Source organism: Chrysemys picta, chromosome 3 (assembly GCF_011386835.1).
Source record: "Chrysemys picta bellii isolate R12L10 chromosome 3, ASM1138683v2, whole genome shotgun sequence".
NCBI lineage: Eukaryota > Metazoa > Chordata > Testudines > Emydidae > Chrysemys > Chrysemys picta.
The window spans coordinates 70,935,476-70,954,121 of NC_088793.1; the positions used below are offsets into that span (position 1 = coordinate 70,935,476).

The 18,646-nt window shown below is 38.7% G+C and overlaps 1 protein-coding gene across 3 annotated transcripts in view; it reads right to left on the reverse strand.

Annotated features, from left to right (window-relative positions):
- Positions 1 to 338: 338 nt before the first annotated feature.
- Positions 339 to 18,646, reverse strand: part of MDN1 (midasin AAA ATPase 1) — a 175,711-nt gene continuing 157,403 nt past the window's right edge. For all 3 annotated transcript variants that reach the window (XM_065590185.1, XM_065590184.1, XM_065590183.1), the window contains 16 exons: positions 17,384 to 17,527; positions 15,906 to 16,041; positions 14,910 to 15,238; positions 14,444 to 14,605; positions 13,806 to 13,907; positions 13,439 to 13,640; positions 12,325 to 12,501; positions 11,473 to 11,633; positions 9,850 to 9,939; positions 7,961 to 8,076; positions 7,106 to 7,280; positions 5,652 to 5,725; positions 5,426 to 5,540; positions 4,134 to 4,197; positions 2,792 to 2,934; positions 339 to 1,248 (listed from right to left, as the gene is read on the reverse strand). In XM_065590185.1, the coding sequence (XP_065446257.1) occupies positions 1,060 to 1,248; positions 2,792 to 2,934; positions 4,134 to 4,197; positions 5,426 to 5,540; positions 5,652 to 5,725; positions 7,106 to 7,280; positions 7,961 to 8,076; positions 9,850 to 9,939; positions 11,473 to 11,633; positions 12,325 to 12,501; positions 13,439 to 13,640; positions 13,806 to 13,907; positions 14,444 to 14,605; positions 14,910 to 15,238; positions 15,906 to 16,041; positions 17,384 to 17,527 (2,379 nt within the window). In that variant the 3' untranslated portion in view covers positions 339 to 1,059. The remainder of the gene's footprint in view (positions 1,249 to 2,791; positions 2,935 to 4,133; positions 4,198 to 5,425; positions 5,541 to 5,651; positions 5,726 to 7,105; positions 7,281 to 7,960; positions 8,077 to 9,849; positions 9,940 to 11,472; positions 11,634 to 12,324; positions 12,502 to 13,438; positions 13,641 to 13,805; positions 13,908 to 14,443; positions 14,606 to 14,909; positions 15,239 to 15,905; positions 16,042 to 17,383; positions 17,528 to 18,646) is intronic.

The following is an 18,646-nucleotide window of genomic DNA, read 5'->3' on the forward strand; positions in this document are numbered from 1 at the left end:
GAGCCAGCACTTCAATATTCAGAGTTTCCACTTATGCATGGAGAATCCTGATGGGGTCAGTTAAACTAGCTTACCAGCAGATTTGCATTGGTCAAGTAGCACAAATCTGCCAGAATGTTTAGGACGATGAGGCCACCAATAAAAACCTCACATATCTGGCAACCCCTCACAGTCCAGAACAAGTGAAACCCGTGAAGTTATGCAAGCTAGGAACCTATCTGATTTGAGGACTGTTTGTATGATGTTCTGAAAATGTAAATCATTATATGTGCACCAAGTACTATTCCTGTGGCATAGCTATTTTTTCTTCATCAAATGACAAAGGATGGACACCATAATTACAAACAGTGGTACATCTTTTTATTAGTACAGACAATAAGATGCATAGCTTTTGCAATGAAAAAAGTCATGTACAATCTTTAAGACACCTGACTAAATGTGTCTTTAATGTCTGCCTTGGACAGAGGGGCAAACTTCACAGTGTAAAGTGATAATGCAGGGAAGATCATATCATGGCATGTTTCATAAAAATACCCTGCAGGCATTATCCAACAACCAGCAACATATATTAAATAGGATGTGTTTAACCACAAAACACAGTTTTAAGTATTCAAGTACTTATATTTTGGTTGTGTAAACCCATCCTTCCCCCACCCACATGTACCACCACCACGGGTTCAGCTAAAACAGTTCCAAGACTGTTCAAGTTCTTCCAATAAAAGAAGTTCCTTCCCAGAAACAAGACTACTTCCCCCCCTTCAATGATATGAACATTCCAAATAAAATTTAAAATAATAAATTACAACAGTGGTGGTAGAAGGTCTGCATTGTTATAGGGATAGGCAAATAAGTGAGTACAGTCTTTCACCATTGCATAGTCTCCTGCACTAGCAAATGGGGAGAGCACACCTAAAGCATTTATTTTCTAGGCTGTCTGAATATCAGAAGGCAGTTCCTGCACGTAAATCCTGGATAGAGAGATCTCATCAAATCACTGATGAAATGCAGTCACACTTAAGTAATTTAGCAGCAATCAGACGTTTACTTGCTTTGTAAATTCTATAGACTCTCCGAGGCAGTCACCAGTTCAAACCACTGTCGCAGAGCATCACTGAGAGTCTCTGGGAGGGCATTCACATCTCTGAGGATTATGTAGAATGGGAATGGGAACTCTTCCATGTAGGATCTGATTTCAGGCATTTCTCCGGGCTCTTTGAATATAGGTACTTTAATGTCCAAGATGGAATCCTGTAAAAGAGATGAAGGGATGACTGGACTGTAGGTATCATTTATCCAATTTTTCAAACACATTTCCCCAACATTGGACAATTAAAGGCAAAAATATTTTAAAATAAAACCCTAAATGCAACCCCCTCAGGGAAGTCAAACAGGGACAGGTATGACAAGTTTGGGGGTGGGGGGTGGGGGAGTGCCTTTTTTCTCATATGCTTATAGTCCTAAAACTGTACTGAGAATAGAGTTACAGAATGAAGTAGACTAAACTTTAAGCTTTTGTAGTATTAAAAAAACATATAAATAAATGCTAAGGAAAGACAAGAGACTAACATAACAAGAACCTGCTACCACCTGGATCAATTTGCTTTTATGTTGTGTCATTCCCTGAGCGTGCCCTTCCTCTGACTTTTAAAACTGTAAAGCTCTTTGGGTAGAAATTCACAATTGAGAAGGAATAAATCAGCTCTTTCAAATTCTTTTGCTTTCAACTTTTTAATTTAGAAATCTAGTAGCTATTTCTGTTCTAGCCAAAATTATGACAGTCCCTAAATAATAATAAATCATCTCAGAGTTTTTAGTGTATCCATCAAATTAATGGAAGTAATTATTGTAAAGTATGTGAGTACCAACTGTATTGGAAAGTCCCAGTTCTTCCCTCTCCTGCCCACATCTTGAGGCACAAATCATGCTCACAATTTTATCTATGGAGTTAGAAACACCCTGGAATTACTTTTACGGTCAGTCAACACTGAATTGGTTGGAGTTATTTAACAACATGAGGTGCTCCCAACACCTTCTCTGCCAGGAAGTGACAGACTAGCCCAGGACAAGGAAGAGTCCTTGTGTAGGCTTTTGTGGGATGAAAACTGGGTGCTTTTCTGTCAGACAGAATCTTTCTGAATAGTTGGGGGCACACTGTTCATAACTAGGAGGTGGTTACACATGATGCAACAGTATGTTACTATATTTGTGTACAGCACCCAGAACAATGGGACCTGATTCTGATCAGGGCCCTTGTGTACGATCAGAATACAAATACATTTTCACTAAGTATCTACTAGCAAACTACAGCAGATATTTTTCTGTAAACCAATTTATGGTAGATTTAGGCAATTCAACAGCACAGCCAACAGAAAATACTGTACAGCACACAGTATTGTGCTGGGTGCCTCACTGTACAAATAAGATGACACAGTTCCAGGCCCAAAGAGTTTAAAATCTAATTTCAAATATGACATAAGGAGTCACAGTTCAGAGGTTGAGGGAGCACTGACAGATGTTGCACATGAATGAAATTTTAATTACTTCACTAAAGGATAGTGAACAGCAAAGTGAAGCAAATAATTATTTTATATTAAACAAAATATCTTTGTTGACTCCTACAAAAGGCATAACCCCAGCTGTCGTTGCAAATGTTTGACAGCTAGAAAAAAAATGATCTTGGTATAAATTCCCAGCCAATTTTATAAGGAGTTACAAAGGCAACCGTTAAAAACACTGTGTGTAGCTTTTCATTCACTGCACTAGAATGCTGTTTTATTATTCACTCACTCACCCGGGAATTAGGATTGTCTAATACGACAAAAATGACAAAGATATTGGCATTTTGAGCAGCCTGAACTGCTGCTGTGACTCGTTCCTTGCCTTCTAGGAAAAGGCCTCTTCCATCAGATACTATCAAGAGCAGCTGAGCGGTTTCTAAGCACAGGGAAAATAATATTTTCAGTTCCAATAAATAAGAACTTCTAACTCATTTAAATTGAAAACAAAAACATTGCGTTTTATCACAATTTATTTTTGTTGTATGCACAATGGAAAACCCTAATAACCTCCATAAGAAAACAAAGTTGTGGTCAATTATTATTCTCTGACTTTTAAAAATTAAATTATAACCCCAAACAGATCAGGAAAGAGAATTTCTCTCCTGGAGACATGAGTTAGGCTTTGTCTACACTAGCACTTTTGTCAGTCCGGGTGTGAAAAAAAGTATCACCCTGACCGACGTAAGTTTCACCGACAAAAGTGTCGGTGTGGACAGCGCTATGTCGGCAGGAAACGCTCTCCCACCAGCACAAAGTGGCTACATAGGAGACCTCACAGTGGTGCAGCTGCAGGGGTACAGCTGTGCCACTGTAAGGTCTGTAGTGTAGACATAGCCTTAGACAATTTTTAAATGGCCATTACAGCCATAAGCAATAACAACAGGCAGGAAAACTAAACTAGTGAATAAAGGTCTGGTTTTGCATTCCTTGCTCACCACACTCATCAGTTAGACAGGAATTTTGGGTGCACAAGAAATTCAAAGATTAGGTACCAGCTCTGCAGACTTGACTACAGCACATATCTGCTAAGGGGTTTATCCAACTTCCACTGAAATCAATGGGAGCCTTTCTGAAGGTCAATGATTTCAAAGGGAGGTGAGTCAAGCCCTAAAATCAGTGTGTTTGTATAAAATATGTTACAACTTGAGTGCAATAAACTGCTTCTAAACACTACTTACTTGCTTTTTTTTTTGGCTAAATACCCAAAAAGTCTATACAGAATGTCTATTAAAATATTTGTTGAGATAATGAAGCACAAAAATGGTCTCGAACACATCTTTTTTTTGCTTTATTTGAAAGATTATCAAATGGATCTTCTTTGTTTTAATTTGCTACTAAGTCCTGCACATGCTATGCAAAGTTTCAGCTTTTAAAAATGGAAGTGCCGAAAGAGCCTCTTAACCAAACATTCCATTTGAACTTTTCAGCACCATGGTCTTGAATGCAAGTGTCATCTCAATGCTGCAAGTCTTTACAGTTTTTCTCTATGACAGCATAGGAAAGATATTGCATTAAGACCTTAGTGAGCTATATTCCCATGGTAATAAGCATAATTAGCATTTAAAAAGTGCTTACCTGGATTGATATTTTGAGACAACTGCTGTGCTGCAGCAAACATATTTGCTGATGATTCTAGAAACTGCAGAGAAGACAAACAAGAGAACAGCAAGCTAATTATAAGCAGATGCATTAATGCTGGAAAGATTTTTAAAACAAATAAACAGGTTAAGAGAGTTCATCAGACTTTTCCACATTTCATACAAATCGCTACTGAATGTGGAAGATCGCTGGAGCTGTCTGGGTGCATATCAATGGCTACTGTTCTTGATGGCAGTAAGGGCATATTAGGGATGCCAGAACTGAAAGACAGTCCAACCAAGGAGAAAACTCAGGCAAGGTCCAAAAGGTACCACAACAAGATTTTTTTCAAGAACCAGCCAAAAGCAAATGAATGATTTTGGTAAACTGATTCTCTGCAGAGTAAGTCCCGGTGCTTGGTCAATTAAAATATACCAGTAATCACGTCTGGAGTTCTCTTCTTCCCTCTGGCCTTAATACAGCATTGGGATTAAGGCTATGAGTTGGTCAGAGAGGTCATGGATTCTGTGATTTCACATGACCTCCACAATTTCAGCACGAGCGGCAGAACTCCAGCTGTCAGCCCCGGGTGGTGGTGCTCCGGCTCCAGCCCACTCGGGCTTCTGTGATTTATTGTTTATTGTCACATCCTGTCTGTGACTTCTACTAAAAATACCTGTGACAAAACCTTAGCCTTAATTGGGATCCACTAAAATAAATTCCTGCTGGACTTAAATAGGACTCTTCCCCCATGCTCTTAAATGGGATTCTGCATTAGTGCAGAAGTTATGCTAGTAAATCCAAATGTAGGTTTAGCACCTGTAGCAAAAATGCAGTTTACAATACAGTCTGAGCTGGGGGACTATCAGGGTAGAAGAGCACAAACGAAAGCAACACTGCTGAGTATTAACTATTGCAACAAGATGCTAAGCTATCCTATCTCTTATCTACTGAAGGTTAAGTTGTTGTATAGTGGAACAGTCATGCCATTCATGAATTGCCATTCATGTACACCTCTACCCCAATATGACGCTGTCCTCGGGAGCCAAAAAAATCTTACCGCGTTATAGGTGAAACCACATTATATTGAACTTGCTTTGATCCGCCGGAGTGCGCAGCCCCCTCCCGAGCACTGCTTTACCGCGTTATATCGGGTCGCGTTATATCGGGGTAGAGGTGTATTTTGTTTTTATGTAAACACAAACAGTGCCTAATGCCATGATACAGTTAATGTTTTGTCTGGAACAAAAATTCTGTAACCCTGCAGTCCAAGAGGTACTTTTGCATACCTGAGCTATCTTAGTTTTCTTTTGTTGAAATTTGCAGAGGCGTAATATCCGTGTTCCTGACTGGTCACTGAATGTTTCATGGAATGGGTGCAGAAGTTGAACTGTCTCGCCAAAGCTGGAAAAAAGTTTCATGTGTGTGTGTTTTAAAAATATGTTTAATAAGAATTCTATATTGCTAATTTGCTCTAAAAATCTTAAAATAAATCCATGCTTAAAATATTCTCACCTACATACAGCAATCTGCCCCACTTCTAGAAGAGTCAATGCATTTCCAATCACTGCCAGGGATTCATATGCAAGCTAGGAAAAATGAAGTTAATCAAGATGAAGCAACATGTTCAAAAGTATTGCTGTATGCAGGGTTTTTGTAGCCGTGTCAGTCCCAGGATGTAAGAGATGAGAGATATAAGATCTGTAAGGTCATATCTTTTACTGGACCAACTTCTGTTGGTGAGAGATTCAAGCTAGGGAGCTACACAGAGCTCTTCCACAGGGCTGAGAAAGGTACACAGTGTTACAGCTAAATACAAGGTAGAACAGATAGTTTAGCATAGGCAGTTGGCACATATTCTAAGGGACCATTTGAGATGAAGTGGCCAGTTAACATCCCTGTAGTCATAGGACAAAAAGGAGGGTTAGTGGGTTACAGATTGCTGAAATAAGCCATAAATCCAGTGTTTTTATTAAGACCATAATTTTTAGTGTCTACCAAAGTTATGAATTTAAGATCCCAGGCTCATCTTTTGAAAGCGTTATGCAGTTTCCCTTTGAGGTTGAGGACTGATAGGTCAGATATAGAGTGATCGCTTTGTGAAAAAAATGTTCGCCCACTGGTGATATGGTGGTTTTGTCATTTATCGCTTTATGTATGAGTTCATTTGCGAGCGTAGTGATGGTCTGGTTTCACTTACATAGCTGTTATTGGGGCATTTAGTACACTGGATGAAGTACACCACATTTTGTGGTGAAGTGTTGCCAGTTCTTTTAATCTTTTGGTGCTGAATTAAAAGCGTATCAAAGTTCATTTTCATAATCCAGTAAAATCAAATTTAAATACTGCCCATTAAGTATTTGTTTCCTTATATAATTGTTTATGTGTGTATATGAAATACAAACCTAGTGATATCACAAGCAAAAAATTCGAAAAAATCTGATTTTGAGATATTCATGAATTACAGAAAGATGATGTTGGTGCTATTTGCAGTCAGCTGAAATCTTGAAATTGGATGTTACACACTAACAGTTTAGGCTGATGAATAGAAATTAAAATGTTGCAATAATCAGACTGAGGGGAGTACACATTTTTACTGAATACAAATTCTCTACTTTATACATGTATAAATATGTTACTAATTTACCAGTGAAGCACAAAATATGCATTCTATACTGCAATTCAAAATATTTTAATAGTAGAGTTTGACTAAGGATTAGAAACTGTTTAAACTATCTTCATATTTTACGTGTGACATATTAAATTAATAGTGAACTCGCCTGTAAATTCAATACTCTATCAGAGTCACCAATCCCTGTCTATTCAATAACAGCACCTTCCATGCAGTACAATTCTTGATCCAAATCAGCTCCTCTTCTGATATACAATTATAAAAAAGACCTCGTCTACTGTACTGCTTCATCATTACTTTGTGGAATAGGTTCCTTCCAAGGTTTTATTTGCCTTACCTGTTTGGAGTGGTTGTCTATCATACTAGACGAATCATCAATGGCCAAGCAAATCTGGTACTGACGTTTGCTGGGCTTGGTTCTTCGCAACCAGATCTTATCTTTTCGGAACTGACTAGCGATATATGGAATCACTTTGCGCATATTCAATCTTTTTCCTGTTCTGTAATCACCTCTGATAGTTAAGAAGCCAACAAAAATATTAGTGGGGAGAGTCATTTTATTGATAATAGTTTATACAATTTGGTAATTATGCACAGCAACACAGGCAGAGATTTTCAGAACTGGATGTCTAAAATTAGGCTCTTATGTCCTACAAATTGGTCTGATTTTCAGCTCCCTGATTTTCAGGGAGTTGGATGCTCTTTTGTAAACAGATTTTTAATGTGGGATCCTAAATATGGAATTAGGAGCCTGACTTTTGGTACCCAGTATTGAAAATTTTGGTAAAAAATTATTTGACTTAAATCTTGTTCAGAATCACTTGGACAATGCGGAGAAGATTTTGACTTCTAACATCATTTTGACTCGCTAGAGCTTCCATTGAAATCAGTTTGAGCATTGTATAAAAAAACCAACCCTCCCCCCCCCAAAAAGCAACCCACCAAAAAAACTACAGATACAAGATAGTGAAGTCTTATAATTCTTCACTACCACATCACATTTGCAAGTCATCAGATCACCTAAGAGTTCTAATTAAAAAATAAAATGAATGTGCATGCATATGGGAAACAGTTACTACAAATATTAGAGGATACTGCTGAGGCCCAAACGCAACAAGCTGTGGCTGTAAAGATGCCTGGCCCACAAAATGAGAGGTTAAGAGGCTAGAAGCCTTATAGAGAAAAGACTTACTTCAACTTGGCTGCCTGAGTGGGTTCAAGTATGAGTCGTAGCTGCTCACAAAGCTGTTGTGAAAGAGGAGCGGTCAGTGCTAAATACCTCTGCCACATCTCAGCTGCCGTCTTTTCCTGTAACAGTACCAGACGAGACAAAACTCACTACATTCATTATGGACAAATGAAAAGCTGTGAAAAGCTGGAAGGAGAGAGCACAAGTCTGAGGACAACATTAATAGGACAAAATAAGTCCTTCCAGTGAAGTTAGTGGGAAATGCTTGACGAAGGACTCATTTCTGGGCTCCAGTGGAATGTTCAAGAGAAAGCCTTCTAAAAGGCAGAACAGTGTACTTCTGTGTAGCTGAAATTTTAAAGGCTAAAAAAATTAATCAAATCAATGCAGTAGGCTGAGCAGCTAATACTGTTATTGGAGCTATAACTGGTGCTGTGTAGTATACTGACACTACTGGAGGAGTCTATCTGGGAGTTGGAAAAGTCCTTGGCAGAGGTAATGAGAAGTACTGTTGGGTGGATAAATAACCAACATATTACTCTCCATAAAGACAGAATTTATATGGAATGGAGCTAAGTGGCTTTTCCATGCAGCTGACTTGCTACTGACCTGAAAGAAGGAAAAGAAATTTTAAATAGATCTCCTGGAAAGAGGCCCATACCATCAGGCCTTATTGCTATCTAGAAAGAGGCAGTAGATGTATTTATTTTTTCCGATGACTCCTACCATACCAAGGAAAGTGTTACTGAAACATGTTATTCTGAACTGGTTTGAGCTAGAGAACCAAGCAGTATCGAATCTCTCACTATGAATTTGCAAAATACATTGTAAAAACTGCTCTTGAAAACAATCTTAATAAACAGAAAAGTGTCTTCTCCTTTCTTACTAAACTTGTAATGTGTATGGAAAAATGTCTAAGGGCTAGAATACGAGCTTCTCTTTGATTAGTAAGGAAGAGATTTGTCTACCTCTCCTGCAAATGGATCTGCCTAGGCATGAGAATCTGCCTGTGCAGTTTCCTTTGCTGGACAGGGTCCTTACATCACAAGACAGCAGAAAATGGTGCACAGATACCTCTTATTTTAGTCAACTGAGCTATAAAGAGAAGACTTTATTAGCATTAGATTTTAAAAACCTCCTTTTAAATGTCACAGTATTCTAATGCCCAATGGCCGTTCTTGCCTCCAAGCCTACACCAAACGGTTTTAACATTTCCACTACAATTGCCACTGTATAAACAGTAATGTTTTGACAGTTAAACTAGAACCACAACAAGATGGCTGCTGGCCCATGGTCTCTGAGAGTGGGTGTTAAAAATGACATCACTTTTTAGCAGGGTGACTGCCATTAAGAGGAGTCTCCATAATGACAATTTTAATCAAGAGTAATTTTCAATACAATTTAGTTTATAGCTGCGGTAATCGCAGCCAAGTTGAAGAAGTTCTTGCACAGACAACCTAAAAACAGACATTGTAACACTGCAGATGAAGGAGGCAGCTTCCAGCAGTAATATCTATAGACCGATATAGGTAAAGTGGTGTGTAACCCTGGTAAATTGCAGGTGTCACCTACTCAATGTGTAAGGACTTGACAGGTTTGAGAGAAAAGTTTCTCACTATGAGTTTTAGAGGTCATTACCAGAGCAAGTTCAAAGCAGCTTTCTCTAAACTGCAGATAATGCTTTGGAAACATGATTTGAATCATTGCCCAGCTGTAAGGTTTGTGTTAAGAAGTTTAAAGGACAAGCTAAACACCACAAGACAGAGGGAGATTCAAATTGCTTTGTCTGAAAATTAGATTCTGGACTGTAAGTCTTCATCCATGACTTCAACAGGGTTACAATATGAAAGAACGCACATTAAGGATTCCTATGGCAGGGTAAGATCACTAACCTCATCTGGGTTTCCAGATTGCTGAGTTTGCCAAGCTTCCAGTTGCTTTTCCAGTTCCTGTCTCAACTCTTCGGGATCTTTAATTATGTGCTAAAGGTACATATATGAGAAACGGAGATAGTCCACATATCAGTAACCTCCAATCCTTACAGCATCATAAAAAAATTAGTAAGAGCCAGAGAGGCTTATAATAATGGCTAAGATACCTAGAAAACCAAGTTTAGCTTTCATTTTAAATTTCCAAGATTGCTATTATCTTTTCTTGTTCTTCTGTACAGACAACATAATTTTGGTTGTTACATGTATTTTGAATATGTATTAGAAGTACTGAATTTCAAGATGATCGATTTAAGTTGCCTTGTGTCAAACTGTTGATTTTAATAATGATAGTAAAAAGAAAAATCAGCCTATTTCAATTTATTTACATTTCCCAAAGAAAGTTCACTCAGCAGCTAGTGGTAGACTCAAAGAATTTTTTCTATTTAATGTATTAACCAAATATGGCAACTCACCTATCAGGTTAATATATCACTGTTTGATAGCTTATGCATGCTTTTTGTTAAAATAACAACAACTTAAATTATATTTCTTCAGTCTTCACTGATAGTAACAGGATCTCAGACATCTAACCTTAGAGAGTAACTTAATAGGACTGCAGTATGGGCTATATAGTTGGAATTAAAATAATCTCTAAAACCTGCATATTCGAAAGTTTAAAAAATATTTTTCTTTATTGAGTTTTGTTTTAAACAAAATATTCAGCACATCACTGGAGAACTGGAAAAGTGCTGATAATTTCTGATCCCACAAGGAACTGTAAATCTCTCTTGTAATCTACTGCAAGTTAATTGTAGGGGTGAATGGGAGTGTGTATGTATAAGACCCAGCTCCCTCTCCCTTGCTAAAAGCAAAGGGAGACCTCAACCCTTTTCCCCATGGCTTAGGTAAGTGATGCTTCCCTTCCTCATCTGGTGCAACAAGAGCTCCCCATCCTGTTTTAGTCTATTTTAATCACTTGATCTACCTGTATGTTTCCTCTTGTTTCACCTGTACATGAAAGAGCTAGACTATTCTGACCACAATAATATGGCATCTTTGCAGTCAGTAGCACTTCTCAAAAATGTTGTTTCATTCTTACTGGCAGGTCATTTGACACTACCAATATGTACAGGAACTTCAAAATACACTCCTCTCTATCCCCAAAATAACTGAAATTGTGATATAGTAAGACAACAAATGAAGATGAAAGGGTTTCAGCAATCACACTGAAACGGTTCCTCCTTCATAAACTGGCCCTCCACATAGCACATGTCTATACGAGAATTGTTAATTATAAACTGCATGACCACAGCCTATACCACAATTCTCCCTGAAATCTTCCCTGCCACTAAGGCTATTCCAACACCACTGATGCACAGCTCCCACTCCTGCCCACCTTTCCACCTCTGCATGGGTGTTTAACCACTGGGGAACATCCCAGATGTAACCAAGTAGTGGGGGAAATAAGAGTTTACATTCTAAATGAACACTTCTCGCTGTAAGATACATTAGATAGCTTCTCTTTCTTTCTCACTATTTCATATCCTTATGTAAAACAGCAGTGGGATGCTTTTGGTACAGTACCAGGACCGTGGTGTCCATCAAAAATTGATGGGCCGTATGTATAGTAGAATCTTGGTTTCTTTTTGGTTCCTCCTCTGGCACCTTTGGTGGTTTGTCTGCTGTAGCGTCTTTGACCTCCTCAGAGTTGAAAGCCTGGATTTCCAACTCCGCTTCATCAGACCCTTTAGTTACATAGTGCATAGTTACTAAACATCGTGTCCACTAAAATATACAGGTTCTTAAATTATGGCTACTATATCTTGGCTCCCACTGGGCAGAGAATTCCCAAGTCTATAATGTGCTTTGGAGCTTTTCCTGTTTTGGGCAGTTATGGCTGACAACAGTCAGGCCCATCTTCCTGCCAGCTGAGCAGCAGCTCAGTTCTATTGTCCTTCTTCCCTTTTCCTTTGAGACAGTGCACTCCTCTTTATTCCATTCCCACTCAGCCCATCGAACCACTTTCCTCTCCAATTGGCACTTTTATGTTGCTGCGCCTGAGGAGACCACCTAGCCCACCCCTCAAACCTCTTTTGTCTTGTTAAAATTGGGTTTTCTTGCATGCACCTGTGTGCTCCTGTCTCTCAGATTGGAATGCATCTATAAGCCAGTTAAGAATGAAAAGAATTGACAGTCTGCCCACCTGAATGGAAACCATTTGCCTTCTTTATGGAAGTGAAAAAAGATTAAGGAGACCATTGTCTTGAAAGGGAGTAGCAAGGTACTCTGCCACTCAACCAATTTAATAGTTAATGCTGGTTGCTGACTTGGACTACAGACGCAGCTTCAGAAAAGCCCATTAAAAGCAGGCATTTCAGAAATATCTATATAGAACTTCTTTAAGGGAAGTGAGAGGGCTATTTAAGAAGAGTTTACCAAGGGTTTTAGTGGCACTAGACTTCTTTAATTCTGGCTTCAGCTCCTCTGTGTCTACAGCATTGAGATCTTCATTGTTCTGCATTTCTGTCTCCATGGCTGCATCTTCAGAAACCACCTCTTCCTTCTCTTCACCAAGAGGCATAATAGGTTTCTGCTGCTCTTTGCTAGCTACATCTGTACAAAGGGAACAGGACAAACATTAAAGGAAAAACAACAACACCTTTGCTTTCTGAGGTTCTTCCATATCAGCACTCTAACAGAAAAACAAATCATATTTTAGATACCTGAAGCCTCTATTTTGTTTTCTCTCAAGGTTTCATGTAAGTAAAACTTAAATCTGTGAAGCCGTTGAATGGGTGGAAAAATCAGTCTGAGCTATTGTCTCAATCATTGCACAATGTGAGCTGTGCTACGCTAGGGAACTAATGGTGTTAATCTTCTTAAATTGATAATGATTTTAAGTTATTGCTTTTTCAAACCCCCATCCTCTCCCCCACAAAAAAAAAAAACAAAAAATAAAAAAATACCCCAATGCATTAAAAAAGCCAGCAACTTATTTCATATGGAGTAAACACAAAAAATGTGCTGGGTAAACCTGAATATTTCACAGATGTGCGAACAATTAAGACTGCAAGGCAAACAAAGTGAGATTTAAGGTAAAGTTTTTAAAAGTTTAAAACGTATGTAGGTGCCCTAGTCCCATTTTTAAAAGTGACTGGCATTTAGAAGCCTAAGTTTCACTCAAAATCAATGGCAGTTAGGGGTCCTAAGTACCTAAGTCACTTTTGAAAATGGAATTTAGGCACTTCTGAAAACTTTAAGCTTTATCTATTGTGTCCAACTTTACCAGTACCAATGAAACAGTGATTTTATTATGGAAGAGGAGCAAAAAGCAATTACTTAAAAATCTGAAAAATTTAAAAAACCCAAGAAATTTATTAAAAACAAAAGTTTGCTAAAAATCTTTAAACTATTTTGTTCCTATACACTGAGCCAAAATGGTGTAATTAGTAAGAAACACTTCAGATAATAGGAACCTTGACCTCAATTCTGCAATGTTCATTGTTTACATTTGAAGTTAATCTCTGAAGTCTTGTAAACACCATCATACCATAAGTTTGTGCATCGTAGGATTCAGTGCCTTGTTTAATGTGTTCAAATGCATCAGCTTCTTCCACATTTTGTTCAGGCTGAGTTGTATTCTGTTTGGCTTCACTGCTGGATTCTATGGTTCTCAGTCGCTTGTGGATATGTTCACTGTGATCCCCCATTGAGCGCTCATTGTCAGCCTGACCAGGCTTCCTCTTAAAACTCTGAAAATGGCAAATAAACACCAGGGATGTCTGATAAGGAAGTTGGAATCTGACCAAAAGATTATGAACCAGAGTAAACAACCAGTAATTTAGTCTAGGCTATTTGGTATTGCATGTTAGAAAATAATGTTTACACTATAATTTACAAGAAAAAGAAAAAGCAACCTGTGTATTTTTTCTGCTTTGTTTCTGAGAAGCCAATCGTGCCATTAAGTTGGATTCATGGCCTTCTGTTTGATTTGCATCTGCAGCTCCACTCCCATGTTCCTAAAAGACAAAAGGCCAAGAGGAAAAAATATTCACCTGCTGTTCTGCTGGCTTGTAAGAAAACCGTTGTCTCAAGACTAGGCATAAATGCTTTAGCACTTACTTACAAAAATTTTAGAAACTAAATGGGACTATAGAGATAGCTCTTCATCTTACACAACTGAGCTATGGCTGAGCTGAACTGAGTTCTGGAGAATAAAAGTAAGAGCTTGCGCGTATTTTTGTAGTGTGCAGATAATACACAATTCCATGGCTAAAGAATTAGCATAAACAAACACCTCTGACTGCCTGGGAGTTATCTGAAGAAACTGCAGAAAAATTCATATAGATAAACTCAGACTCAAATTTGAGAGACCTAATATTGTTTCTTGCTTGTAATTTGTCTCTAACTGTATTTAAACTTAGTATATACACAAGCGCTTTCCACATTCAGATAACCCTTTAAAGAGTATTTGCTCTGTTCTAGACATACAAAAAGAAGCCCACAGACAAATTTGAAGTTAGATTCCCATTTAAGATATTTCCATTTATTTCACCTCTTTAGCCTGGTCCTTCTCTGAAGCTGCTCCAGCCAGCTCAACAGCACTGTCACTCTGCAGATTTTCTTCTCCTGTCTGCCCATGAGCTTCATGTTCCATTCGTTCTACAGATTCAGGTAACTTCTCATCCTTCTCCAGAGTATCTTCATCCTCTTCTTCCTGAAGTAATATGAAATACAGATCTAGCACTCTAGAAATGTAGGGGCATGGTCATCGTTGTGACATAAGCTAATTTAGAAATAAGCAGCGTCTATTTTATCTCAGTGGGGAATCAGTATTTCTCCCACAATATCACTGGAATTTTGTTCAGGTGTTTCTGCCACAGGAGGGGGGGGGGGGAATCACAAGCCTCTTAATGGAGAAGTCAAAGTTGTTATTCTTCAAATAAAGGTAAATTCCTGTGCTAAATTTTATTGAAAGAAACCCTGATTATCCATATAAAGTAAAAACATGTTTTTTTAACCTGAGGTTGAAGGCCTTGGTCAGCAGCTGGAATCCCTTTCTCTCTCTCCTCTTCAGCAGATTCTTTATCTTCTGTCAGTGGTTGTGTTTCCTCCTCTTCATTTTCCTCAGAGTTTTCTGTATTTCCTTCTTCTTGGTCATCATCTTCTTCCCCCACTTCACCTTCACCCTCTGCTTTATCTTCAGAGGTGCCTCCTTCAGCTGGCTCTGGATCTCTGCCTGTATCTTGAGTATCTTCTCCATTCTTATCTTCTCCAGCCTTATCTTCCCCATTTTCAGCCTCATCTAAATCCATTGGCTTCTCTTCTATCTCAAAAGGATTTTCTTCCTCTGAATTAAAGGATAAGGAAGTGATATAAAACTATCAGCAAACAGAGAAAGCCTAACTGGAAGAAAAAAGCTTAGTGCTTCAAAATCATAACAGGAAAAAAAATACAGCACTCCCTTGTGTGCAGAATGTACGATTTCTCATAATAACCATTTGCCTCCTCTCTAAGAAATACAACAGGTATGTATGTAAGGGCCCATCAGGGTCTATTCCTATTAACTAGTCCTGATCTAAATGTTCTCAGCTTTAAGTAGACTTTATTAAGTGCAGATACTTGGAGGTACTATAGAAAGTACAGAGAACGCAGCAACTGGGCAATAAAACAGTCTGCCTAAAGAGGCTGTTGAATCATCACTACTAGATGAACTCCTGGAATAAGTTAGATGAAACACTTGAATTATGAGAGAAAATGTATTCCATACAGGTGATTGTAATGAATAGACTCTCATCCAGCCCTACTGTCCAATTCCTGACGCCAAAACATACTGTGAACTAACCAGTATGTAAAACTAGCAATTTTTATTTTCTGGTCTTAATGGTACATTTGAGTTGTGAAGCAGATTTTCTTACAAGGGATCTTATCTGACTCTTCCCTCAAGCGCCTCACTATTTGAGGTTCTCAAATAGTTCTCCACTGGGTAGTTGTAGAGACAATTTCTTAGTTGGTACCTTCTCCTTCCTTGTCCTCATCACTCCTCTCTTCATTCTCTAAGTTCAGGTCATCAGGAAGGTCCAAAGCTTCAGCTTCAGGCTGCTTCTCTTGCTTACCATGATAGGGATCCACCTCATTCTCATCATATTCACGCTATAAAGCAGGAGAAGAAAGCAACATATTGTAAAGTAGAGGGGAAGGGGAAAAGAGTTAAGAAGCAATTTCTCTGGGAAATGGAGATACATATATGGCACATTTAATTTTGCATTCAAATATGGTGAATAGTAATTTCTACTAATTAGTTTCTCCAAGTCCCTAGGCCAGCCTGAACAGTTTGAAATTGCTTTAAAGCAGCATATTCTTTTTGGTGAAGACACCTTGCTCTCTATCAAGATTAATTCCAGCAGTCATCTTTACCTTTTGTGTTGAATAAGGTGATGCTTCTCCTCAAGAACTGTATAAAGCTGCCCCCCAGGAAGCCTTTCATACCTTTTCAAAGACTCAGTGGCTCAGGCTGTAGAGCTGCCATTCTCAATTAACAGGTGCTGCCTGCTACATCTTTTCTAAAGTACGCGCCCTGACGTCTGTTCTAGAGCTGCCTGAATAGCAGAGAGGATGCTAAAGAAAAGTATTTCTTGCCCACTACTCTGGCTTTTTCTTTAAGCTCTGCTGTGCCAATCAAAACATCATGCTGCTGTGTTTAGAATATAATTTTTATTGTTCAAAGTCTTAGAGCAGGATAAGCCAGCCAGCTCTATTTCACATCACTAGGATGCATATCCATTGTTTGGGCTGGCATAGATGGGTTTTTGAGGAGTAACAATTTACAGACATAGAAAGTCACGAAAACTAAAGACTATACAGTTTAGGATGAAACTAAGTATGTGTACTTAATTCTTTGTTTTTAAAACCTTATGGCAAATGCACTTTGGCTCCTGTGCAGAATCTCCAAGGACAAAATAAGCAGCAGTTTGAATAAATATCACTGAATTGTGAGAGCAAAACTTCTGAATAGCACAGAATGAAGAGGCACTCTGCCGATCATCAAAACTTCATTGCAAAGTAGTGACTGTGTTGACCATCAATTAGTATTTTTAAGTAAAACAAAAGCAGGGAATCTCTGACTTTTGGAGCAATAGAATATATATAATATACTGAATGTTATTTTTATCACTAAGACATAGTATAGTTTTTGGCAAGGTTCTTCAGTTACTAGATAAAAACACTTCAAGTTCTCAGCAATACATAATGGACTAGAAGTGTTTTAACAGCAAGTCAGTATTCCCACGCAAATAATAAATGGCTTGTAACAATCTTGATTTTTTTTAAACTAGGATAGACATTTTTAAATTTATTTATTTAGTTAGTTAGTTATTTATTTTTAATCAACCAGTAATATGCAATTACAGCCCTTAGCACAACTAGTACAACATTACAGGCTTCTGAAAACCCTTTAAAGTGCAGTATTCTTAGTTCTGTTTGAAAACCTTTTTACCTCATCTATTTGTTCGTGAATTTTCTCTTTGTTTTCACCATCCTCTGCTTGCTCCTCTTTTTCTTCATCCTTAGATGGCTTCTTTTTATTATTTTTATTGCCTGCATCCAAGTTGTCATCTTTTGCAACAAGCTCGGAATCACCCTGAGTATGGACAAAAGAAATCCAGAAAGTGATTATGCAAAATGCTAAGAAGTCTGTGTAATTACAGGGCCGCAAATCCAACAGGAAACAAACCAAACACAGTTAGGATATATTCAAATTGCCCCCTTCTGAGGCCAGAGGCTACTACACAAGTGGTTACCTTTTTCAATTAATGTGCAATTACTACAGTCATGACTGACTTGCCCATACTCAGCAAGCATGGACAACCTTACATCGGGGCTAGGCAAAAGGTTCACATGGGACACATTTGGTTCAGGTTGATTTAATTCAGTTGGGCATGTGATTGCATTGTGAGTTTGAAACTCACCATATCATGCTATAACTATGAGCATCACCTGCTTTCCTAAGGCTGGTCAGGAAAGTCCAAACTCTTGAAGATCAACTCTGAAGAATAGGGAGAAATCTGGGTTTGCTGAATTAGGGACAAGAGCCAAACACTTACTGCTTCCATTTTACACACCCATCATTTGAAGGGAGAATTTAACTACTCTCCCCCTTTACGTCAGCTCGCATACTCTAGGTCACACTGAATTAGTGAGGTTGTTATGCCTGAGGGCATTCTGCACCAAAAAATTCAAAATTCTGTGCCAAAAAATTCAAAATTCTGTGCACAATATTTTAAAATTCTGCAAATTTTATTTGTCAAATAAATGTGGAGCCTCCAGCATGGCATGGGGAGCACAGGCCACTGGCTGCACAGAGGTAGGAGATCACTGGGAGTTTGCAGAGCTTCCTGCAGCCTGTGGAGAAATCTGGGGGTGGATGCCCTGGATGCCGTACAGGGGAAGAGGAAGTCCCATCCTCCTCAGCCCAGCCAGGACTAGGAGCTGAGCCCAGCACAGGGCAGAAGCCACCAGCTGGGTCTTCCTCTGCCCCACAGTGATTTACCCCTCTGCCAGCTATCGTGGGCACCCAAAACATACTGCTGGGGAGGGTCACATGACTGCTCTTGTGGCTTCCCTTTGATACCTGTCAGAAAGTCATTTTTCTGCGGGGGACATGAATTCTGCACATGCAAAGTGGAGCAGAATTCACCCAGGAGTAAACTGTTGTACACATGGTAATAACATTTTTGATTTCTTTTGATCTCCCTTTGTT